We start from the raw sequence: 10,729 nt of genomic DNA, 5'->3' as shown, positions 1-10,729 counted from the left end.
ATTCTTGCTCGCTTCTCACTTCTTCCGCACTTTGTCTTCTGCAAACCTTCTTGAATTTCAGCAGAGTTTTGGTTCTCCTTTTGCTGCTCCTCTCTGCTATCTCTTGGTCATTTGCCATCTCTCCCATATGTCTATTTTTTCTGTCTCTATCCTCCCCCTTTCCTCGACAAAGACAAGTCTTTTATAGACTTTTTCTTGACGGTTTGGATGAAGGAAAGTGGGTGTGGGTAGTGGAATTGGAACCACCTCCACGTAGTTTTTAGAGACAGGAAGAGAAAACTCCCATTTCAGTTTTCTTTCCAACGTGGAGTAACCGCTCCCTCTTTTTGTCAGAAAAGGGCTAGCTACTTGATGTTTGGGCATTAGGCATCAATGTTTTTTTTTTCTTGGAACGAAGCCCAATTTAATTTTTCTGGTGGATTTTTTTTATCTCAACAGTGAGGCTATGCCCACTTCCTATTTCATTTAGTGTAGATAATATTGTTTGTTTTAAAAAAAAATAAAAATAAAAAAATACCCTGCTTAGTAATATGATCTAGTAGTATTATTCTTTATTTGTAAGTGAGAGATTTTAAGTTTGATTCTTGCCAAAAATAAATTTGAATCAGGATATTTCTAGCTCATTATGAGGCTAAATATAACTCCTTCCCTTGGTACAAATAATGTCGTTTGTTAAAAAAAAATTAAATAAATAAAAAAATAAATAAAAATCCACCGTCTTTGGGCCCGGTCTCCCTCAGCATACGCTATACAACGCCAAAGCCCCCCTTCTTCCTCCAAACCCGCTCCCACTCTTTCGACCTTCCCTTTAAACAATCACTGAAACGCCTTTCACTTAACAGTTATTGAAGGTAATCTCCCAAAGCTTCAACAGTGTTGCTGGATTATATTTCAATTTGTGATGAAATATATATGAAACCTATCTCACCTACCACCTGTTTGACGAAATGCGTCTGTCAATCTCTTAATTTCAATTGGGTATCTATGAATCTTGTTTTTCCCCTTTTTGGTGGCCGTTCAAATCGTATTATGCAACTGGTTGAGCTCAATGATTCAAACATGATTAAAGTTTGTTATTAATTTATTCATGCTGTGTGTGCCCTTATTGTTTACTGTTTGTGTTATAGTAATTTTTGCTCCATTGTTACGGCTCAGTTCGAAACCTCAACCATAAGGACCAACCGGGCATGTTTGAGCTGCGTTTACCTATGACTATTGTGTGCATTTTTATGTTGCTTTCTGAAAAGAGTTTCTGAACTTTGTGGTTTTGATTACAGAGCTAAAAACATCTTAATACTAAAGAAAGATGCCGCATAGAACTCGGCCAATGACTGCGCTCTTGGTGTTTACTGGACTGAATATTGTACTAGTTTCAACCATTACTCCAGTCTATGATTTCGTCTGCTTCCTTCCCTATTGGGAAAGACGGGTAAGTTTTCATTTGTTGCTTGTCAAGCAAACCATCTTCCAGAGGAAAAAGAAATTGGCATTGAACTTTCTTTAGGTTAGGTGATCACTGGATCTTCCCAACATCATCAACAATGTTCGGCATACACATGCAGCATGCAACTTAAAATAAAGTATAGTCGATGGCTTTCTTGATATTGTATAACTATGTTTGCTTGTACTGTTGTACATGATGTTATTATATTCATTTACAGCATTAATAATATCTTCATCTTAATGGGTTTGTACCAGTGAGGTGAAAGTTGTCAAACCTAAGTATCATTTTTGGTTTTATTGTGTGTTCAGCATAGGGATAGTTTTGTTGATTGAAGCTTTCTGGTGTCATCATGAAAGTATCTCTAAAAACATATGGTGGCATTAGTGGAATGAATTTGGGAAATTAGAAAATGCTCACTTATTATAGTTGGATGATTATTCAAAGTTTTTCTGTTCTTTTCCTCATACCCAGAGGAAGGCTTGTCCGCAAGTTCTTGCTTGACCAACTTAAGTTTGGGATATGCAAGCTATTAATTTCAACGGTGTTCTCCTGTGGGTGGGAAGCAAACTTCTAGAATGAGAAATAAAATTTTAGTAGCTGGTGTGTTCTAAAAATGAGAAAAGGAAATACTTTTGGAAATCTTAAGTTCTTGACCCAACTAAGACTTGTAAAGCATACGAGTCCCATCAAACAATCTTTTTTGAGAAAAAGTGGCAGAAAACTTGACCAAAATATGATTTATTCCAACATTAAACATATTCTTTAAGCCTTGACTAGGCACAAAATTATTAATAGGCTCCCCATTGTGAGAATGGACTTGGGAATAAACAACTGTATTCCGACAAGATCAATGGTTTCTTAGTTCCTTACTTTTATAAGGATTAGGATTAGATTGTGCTTTTCTATTTCTGTTTTAAACTTTCTATTAGAATTTCTTTCTTGGATTAGGTCTAGTGTCCTTTTTCCATTAGGCTTAAACCTTTATAAATGCCTGTTTTATGACCATTTTGTTTTTAGTTTTCATTTTTTTAAGAGAGAAAGAGAGAGTACATGGAAGGATGGATGAATATTGTAGAGGGAGTGGTAGGAAGGAGGAAGGAGAAATGCACATGGAATGGCATAAAAAATGAAAACTAAAGACTAGAAACTATACCTACTTAATTGTTTTTGTTTTTTGGTTTTCATGTTCTGTAACATTCTATTCTTTCTTCCACATCATTCCCATGTCCCTTCTTCTATCTTGTTCTTGCCATCTCTTCTCCCCTGTATTTCCTTGTTATTACTAATCGAGAAGAAAAAACTAAAACGAAATAGTTAACAAAAAGCCCCATAATTGGTGAAGGATCTTTATTATTGTTTTCCCCAAGTGTATAAAACTAAAAGATGCAGTTTGAGCCTAGAAAGAATGCTACGAATTCACTAGATTTCTCCAGCCTTTTTAACTTGTAGACTTGTGGTGAGCTATACTAAGAACTACACTTCTTGGTTATAAATTCAAAGATACGAGTCATGTGGTACTATTGTCCCCCTGTGTAATTGATAAAAGAAATGACTATTTAATATCTGCATAACAGAGATAAGTTCTCTTTGATTTCTGCTGGGAGGAAAACCTAAGGGACCTAGGAATTTTTGTATTATGTTGTAGGTACCAAGTACTAATATGAGGAAAATTTCAGGCCGCAAAAAAGGAATACAAGAATTTTATTTATTATATATTTAGAATGTGTATCAGCTAGCTGCAGCACAGATTTTATGGCCTTTCTTAATGTATTGGGATGATGTCTATAAACCAGTCTATGCGATGCATACTCAATCTAAACCACACTTTTCTAAAATCTGAAAACCATATCTCCTGTTCATGATATGCTATGCAAATGGTCAATTTGCTTTCTGCATTTTGCTCCCATGCCTGTTGTACTTTGTCTCGTTTGCACTAGCCAGACTGTTCTACAAAATGCATGCCAACCACAGTACTTGTGGCTGTGTGAAAACTTGATTACATGCATATTTTATGGGGTTGTATAATATTGAAGGGAAAGCTTTTTGTGTGCACGGTTTGAACTGGTCGATATTGGTGAAGGTTGTGCATGTCAATTTTGAAATCTTCAATAACCAATCAAACCTTCTGTCACTTTTAATTGCAAGGTGTTCTGTCAATAACCAATCAAACCTTCTGTCACTTTTAATTTTGAAATCTAATTGCAAGGTGTTATGTTCTTAGTTTTTCACTTTTAAATATATTTTCTGTCATCTACCATTTGATTAAATATTGCAGTTTAAACCGCTTTGATTGGATTGGATTGGAATGGATTGAGTCAGTGAGTTGGTTGCACTCATCTCGTATCCTCTTTCTTCTTTGCAGAGAGAACGGCGTCGTCAGGAACGTGAGGCTACCATAGCAAATGGCCTTACATCAAGATAGAAATATCGAAACGTCTTTAGTTACAGGTTTTATGCTTTTCTAATGCTTAATGCAGTTTGAGGTGTGTTCTATTTATCTAAGATTTTACTAAACAGAGATAAGAAGGTATATGATTCTTTAGGATGCCTACTTATGGATTTTATCTCCGTATATCTTATCTTCTAATTTTGAAATATGTTTGGGTACGACCTCAAAGATTTGTAGGACATCACAGTGAGCATACAATGGAATGCTGTATATTATATATGCTCTATGCAAACTGTAACATATAAGTCCTTGGGCTTTACAAACTGACTTCTGAACTCATATGCTTGGTTTGCAAGATTTTCAATGTCGGTTCAATGTTGCAGTTTACTAGATCTTTCTGGGCAAGCCGTTTTCTATCGATTAGAAGGTACATGCAAGGTATCTCAGCCAAGTTCGGAAAATCGGCTTACAATTGGAGAATGAGGTAGAGAGAGGAGAGAATGAGACACGAACACGAATGCCAGGTTTACTACATTGGATGCAATAAACGTTTGTATGTTAATGTACTAGTCCAAACCGCTTATTCTGACCAACAAACATAGACAACTCGAGCTGTTGTGATATCAAATGGTCCGATCTATTTTTGCGCACATGTTACACTCATGACTAAGAAAACCTATATAGTTAGGGTTTGATATAATGTGATAATTAATAAAAGTTCGGAGCTACACGACACGGGAATGTACTCAAAAGTGATGGAAAACGTGTGTTTTCCTGGGAGGCCTCGATGAGTTGGTCCAACATACCTTGAGCCTCCAAGCATCCTATGTCTACGTACGCTGCGAGTCAGACAGGAAGGATGCTATGAAGGGTGAAGGGGAGAAGACTGAAGCGATGGTTGTCCGTAACATACAACGTGCTGCCATTGCTGAGACGATGGATGAACAGGAACTTGTGGCTGAGCGAGTCACGGCCTTGATCACCTCTACAGGTGAAGAGGGTAAGGCTTTTAAAGTTTCTGATTCTGTTGTTAATAATATTTGGATAATTGAGTCCGGTGCTATTGCACATATGACATTTGATTCTAAGCTTGTTGGAAACATAAGATCATCTAACATCTACTTAGACTGATGTTTACCACGGCTGATGGTGGTGCCTCCACTATTCTGGGAGAGGGTACGGTATCCCGTACTAACAATATCAACCTTGATACTGTTCTCATGGTTCTGTCACTTGCTTATAATCTTCTTTCGGTGGTTCAAATAACCATTACCTTAAGTTGTTTGATTGTTTTTAACCTCATTTTTGTGTGTTTAAGGACATTCAAACTCGGAGGACGATCATCACTAGCACAGATCCAGCAACGATGTCAAGTTCCAATCTCACAATAGGTCCTCTTGGCAAGATTGCAACTGCAGCTTCCAGCAGTTATCTATGTACGCTTAGGGATTAGGGAGTCTAGCATCTACTAGTGAGAAAGAACTAGCGGAAAAAATGGCTTGGAGATTAGCTAACAGCAAGCAACCTTTCTTGTATGTCATTAGATCTGGCTCAATTTGTGGTTCCGATTGGATTGACCTATTGCCTCAAGGTTTCGCTGAAGCTATAGGAGAAAGAGGTGTTAGACTTAATATGTTCATGTGAGCTGAGAAGAAATCTTCGAAAGCACAGCAAGTCACACACAGCAGCAAACACTCGAGCACCCTATGATCACAAGCAAGGCCTTCTGCACACTCACCACGACTGTATAACTCAAACCTATAGGGTGTTTTCTGAGTGTTGGATTTGGTGGTATGTGCAGGGACTTAGCCTTAGTATTACTTTAGTCTAAAGAAGGCTTTTCAATTGCACTGTACCAATGAACACTGTTTTGAACCACATTTCATTTTATTTACAAGCTTGCCACTAGGATAGGATGCTTTTAACCAACTTTGACTTAATTTACAAAATTGCCACTCTGGCTTAAAAACCTATTTTCTGCCGTTGGTTGCATTTCACCCTTGACTCGGCAACAGAGAGGGGATGGGGGCATCTCTGTCGAAGACAATCACTCCCATTTTTGACTAGGAGACAGCTGGGTGTGCCTCTGGCAAGCGGAGAGAGGGGACAAAGCGACTACAGAGGAGGGAGACACAGGGCCTGACAGATTGGAGCTACGGGTTGGACTGAGTGAGAGAGAGATTTAGGTAGGTGCTCTGCCAGGATGTATGGGATTTTCTCCCATTTTAGAGAGAGAGATGGGCCAGGAGAGAGATACAGAGCGGAAAGCATGGGTGTGTGTATTCTTTAGGGTTAACGGGTTATGCACGGAGTCGGTGAGGAGGGGATGGGTGAGGGACGAATGGCAAGGTCTGGGATTTCAATTTTCTCCCTTGATTCAAAAGGTAATGCACTGCTTTTTTTTCATTGTTTAGTGTCTAATTGCCATTTGCTTTGTTACAATTTTCATTTATATTTTGTTCTTTCATTCAAATTGTAATGGATGTTTATAAATTGTTGAGTTAGGTGCTCGGATTATGTCTCTGTTTTTGTGAATTAGGGTCTTCCACTGATTTAATTTATTTGTTTCTTGATTAATACATACGTAAGCTCTTCACCTCTTTATATTTTGATTTAGGTCAATTGTTAAATTCTTGGAAAAAATTGAAAGCATTGTTCATTTTTGTCCCAAATTGGTTTTGTTCTGGTTTCGAAACAGAAACAAAAACATAAACTCCTTCATCTACGATTCACTTATTCCATTCCAGGTATTTCTCCATTTCTCTTTTAATTTCTTACTTTTTGATTCAAGCGTCAATTTTTATTAATTAAATTACAAATAAGTATTATTGACCTTCATTTGGTACCAATCAATCAAGTGAGAAATGAGTTGTTTGAATGTTTGATTTTACTTGAATCAGAATCTCCAAGGAGGAGAAAGAGAAGGATTGGAATGATTTAGGGTTTAGGTCTTAGTATGTGAGCATGCGTATATATGACTGTAATCAAGGTATCACTTAAGCTCTAGTTGTGACTAGTAAATTTTGAATGACTGCTGGTTACTATTAAAATCCCAAATTCCAATTTGTTGTGTGAAGATGGGGAACACAATTGCTTCATCTTTGTTGGAAATGTGCCCTAAAACCAATCATATGATGATACTTTACGGACATTTCACATGTTAAACTAATCTAATTTAATATCAAGGGCAAAAATTATTGTTTTAAGCCGTCTCATATAAATGTTATATGCTTAAACGATAAGTCCAAGGAATATGTAATTAGGAGAATGTAATTTAAAGAAGTTAGATTCATGAGACCATTTTCTTTCGTATATATATCCTAAACGTTCCTTATCATAGGATTGCCAATTGGGCATTGACAGTCCGTTAAGATCAGTACGTGATGTGTCTTCTCTCAGAGAGAGTGACTGGTTTCGAGTCATTGGTGATTGACACTAAGACAAGCATGAAGGTGCTTAATAGAGAATGATTCCACTGAACACGGTCAACGAGAAGTTCTCATACTCATGTCACATGAGAACTTGTGGTTGGGATAATGCAAAGTAGTCCTTTGACCTGAGGCATCATAGTTGTCTTGTGGTTAGGTCCTTAATCTTTGGCTATGTCAAAGTCACTCTATCAGAGGGTATCCACGACATAGTTGGGGTTAAGCCACTTAGCCATGGAGGCAAGTGAATGCGCAACAAGGGATCTCTAACCTTCAAACCGTTTGAGGGAGAATACACTATGATATGATTAAGAATCTCTGGTCAGAGTATGAATGAGATTTAGGAAGTGGTTCCAAATCACATTCAAGGTAATCATATAAGTAAATGAATCACATTGGATAGTAGACATGATTAAACTATCAAACCAAACAATGTGGTCAAGAGTTTTGTATTAGAGAAAGTTTGTATTGCATTGTAATCCTAAACTGAATAGGTTCTCCACCTCTTCTGATTAGCTTGGGTAACCATGACATATTGCTAGGTGTCACTCATGGTTTGTGGAAGTCCTAAACGTGCATAATCACTAAAGGGAGAATTGAAAGTAAGTTTCAATTCACAATCGATTTGAAAGAGTTCTAATCACCCACTGCCTCGCTAAAAGGAACCTAATGGATCGTACACCGTGTAAGGTAGAGATTGAAGAAACAACGGAGATGAGTAAGGATAATTAAATGGTTTAATTATTTATGGCAAGAATGAATTAATATGTTAATTAATCAAATGAATAAAGTTCGTTAGAGACCTCGGGTTAGTTTTGGGCCGCAAGGCCCAATGGGATTTAAATGTCAAGCCCATTAACTCAAGTTGTATGACAACTTGAAAACACAAAGGGCATGCAAGCCCAATGAACCCTTAATGGCCGGCCATATAGAGAGGGGTAGTGAATTTGGCTTAATTGCAAGTTCCATTGTGAGGTGGTATAAAGGCAACTTTATAGACATTTCATTCTTAGGGTTTTTTTTTGGAGAAAATTGGAGAGAACATGTCTCTCCCTTTCTCTCTAGGAGGCCGACCCCTTGGAGGAGATTAGCTAGCAATCTTTCCTCCTTCAAGGTCACTTATCTCTTCTTCAAGTCCATCCTTGGTGTGGAAAAATTAGAGGTTCTCAACTTTGGGAACTTGGAGAATCCTTTCAACCATCCTCATCCAAGAAATCCATGGATCTAAGAAGCAAGGAATGAAGGCCCTCTCCTTGGGTGATTAGCCTTTGCTTATGTAAAGAGGAATCAACAAAGGTATAAAATCTCTCAACTCACTTTGTTCTTGAGTTGAGTCTTGGTTCACCTTTCTACTAGGCTTTGAATTTCATGGGTAATGTTTTGTTTTTGAGTGCATACTAGCATGATTCCGCCTTTAATTGTTAATTGCATGTCATAGATGTTGCTCAAATGAACATGTTTTTCACAAAATTTCCTTCAATCTCAGCACAATTAGTTTCCACGATTACTCTTAAACCCTAATTATCTCTCCTCTCTCTAAAATCCATTTTTCAATTTCTGAATAGGGTAAATGGATATTGTTTCTATGTGCAGGTGTTACTCATAGAAGTTTGAAGGGCCCGGGGAAAAGGAGGATTGCATTTCAAAGTAGCAGAAATACAAGGCCACCCTCTCTTTGTGTATCCAATCTTACGCTTCTCCTAAATTTTTATCAAACTATAAGATTTATTTTTTGCGATTTGAGTTTTTATCTCCTGATTATTTTTATTTTTTGCAGAGGTATTACTTTTCCTTTGACTGGAAATTTTAGTGTTTTTAAAGTATAATGTTATCAAATTCTTTTTTTTTCTAATGTTCTAATTTTGGGCTTTTGCAGGGAGTGCTAATAAACTTAATTTTTGGGATTTTTTTATCTTTGCATGATTTTTGGGCTTTGAAATGGGTATGTGTTGTTTTTAACGTTTTGGTTCTCACCTGTTCCGTTCTTTGATTTCTGTTGTCTGCCTCCTTCTAGGTTGCTTCGTGAGTTTCATTTTCCATTGTTGGCTTATGGAATTTGTAAAAATGGTTGTAGTTTTGTGACCAAACCCCGTAAGAGTATGCCGAAACACAGATTAGCATGCAGTGAACATACATTGAATTTGAACAAAATTTAATATATAAGTGAAGGCATATGCAATGAACAGACATTGAATTTAAAATTGATAGGGTAGTTAAGCTTCTGCCTTAATTATTCTTTGTCACTCACTTTTGGAATTTAATTCATTGATTTCAAAGTCACTCATGTACTCTGTCTTACTCTATTCACTCATTTTTAGTATGCACCATTGAATTTTTTTGTCATATATTATTCACTCATCTACTACACTAATGTTGAGATTTGGGTATTATTTGTTTTCCCATATGTCCTATTTTTAAGGGAAATCTAATATATAAATGACTCCAAAAACTCATGTTGCGGCACATTGAATTTATTCAAATATTGATGTTTTCCTTCTATTCACTTCAGTTATCGTCTTCTTCTTCGTTCTTTTTTCAATGGCAAAGCCACATGTTGTTGAGCCTTTTGCCGCTACTGATGTGAAAAATAAGTTAACACACAAATTAACCCTCTTGTTGACAATTGTAGTATGGATAAGTAGGGATCGTTCTAAACCGGGGATTAGGAGGGATTGCTAAACACTTGAAAACTGACTTAGAAATGTAAAAACAAAGTTTAAAGCACTAGATTAGACTCAAAGAATGCAAAACTCACGTTAAAATACTAAACGAACCAAAAGAATCAAAACAGCAACCAAACACTCAAAACTGCCTAAAAACCACTTTCTGGGCAGTTTTGGGACTCTAACTCAACTTGGACGAATTTTGGTTTCCTAGTGACCTAAAACATCTAAAAACATAAACCAACACACTTTCCAATTAATCTAGGAATTCAAAATAATTGGGGATTTGATTTGGACGAAAATAAACTTAAATGGCAGATTGTAAGAGAAACAGATTGTAATACAAAGTTATGAAGAATCAATGGATGATGGAATGGCTAAGGGGTTCTTCTCCACACATGAAATATATGCAATGTAAATCAATTTCCAGTTATCAATTCAATAAGTTATGAACCTCAACACTCCAAGTTAATTAGGTCCGCTTAAATTAACCTTCAGATTTCCCTAGGATCATTGAATTGGATGAATATGCATCGCAAACAAATTATTCCTAACAAGTTCTTTATATGAACAGCATAATAAAGACACAAGTTAGAATCATTACGTTCTTTGGAAATCATAAGCATCGACAAGGCATTCGTAACTATGAAAAGCATGATACTCTTGCCAGGAATCTATTTAACACGATCGTGACTAGCGACCTTCACTACTTACGAATATAAATTCATAACGATTAGGTGAAACAAATTTATATCCTAGCATCAAATTCAAGCATGCAAATTAAGCGTGCACTCTCAATCAACAT

General features: G+C 36.6%; 1 protein-coding gene across 2 annotated transcripts; it reads left to right on the top strand.

The window, feature by feature from the left end:
* The first annotated feature begins 683 nt into the window (after positions 1-683).
* LOC126600745 (uncharacterized) lies at positions 684-9,828 on the top strand. 2 transcript variants are annotated; one of them, XR_007615560.1, is made up of 4 exons: positions 1,281-1,429; positions 3,807-6,822; positions 8,855-8,940; positions 9,771-9,828. XR_007615560.1 is itself a non-coding variant. In XM_050267389.1 (3 exons), exons 2-3 carry the CDS (start codon positions 1,307-1,309, stop codon positions 3,864-3,866), a joined length of 183 nt encoding a protein of 60 aa, XP_050123346.1. In that variant the 5' UTR covers positions 684-851; positions 1,278-1,306; the 3' UTR covers positions 3,867-4,197. The 2 variants fall into 2 exon arrangements, 1 of the variants encoding a protein (XP_050123346.1); XM_050267389.1 differs by lacking the exons at positions 8,855-8,940; positions 9,771-9,828 and adding an exon at positions 684-851 and having other exon boundaries at positions 1,278-1,429; positions 3,807-4,197.
* Positions 9,829-10,729: the final 901 nt, after the last annotated feature.

Source organism: Malus sylvestris, chromosome 14 (assembly GCF_916048215.2).
Source record: "Malus sylvestris chromosome 14, drMalSylv7.2, whole genome shotgun sequence".
Lineage (NCBI taxonomy): Eukaryota > Viridiplantae > Streptophyta > Magnoliopsida > Rosales > Rosaceae > Malus > Malus sylvestris.
This window is presented reverse-complemented; position numbering and strand designations above follow the sequence as displayed.

Excerpts from the sequence above, each read along its gene's own strand:
- LOC126600745 (XM_050267389.1), top strand. The coding sequence starts at position 1,307 with ATGCCGCATAGAACTCGGCCAATGACTGCGCTCTTGGTGTTTACTGGA. Across the intron at positions 1,430-3,806 it reads TTCCCTATTGGGAAAGACGG|AGAGAACGGCGTCGTCAGGA; the intron begins GTAAGTTTTCAT and ends TCTTCTTTGCAG.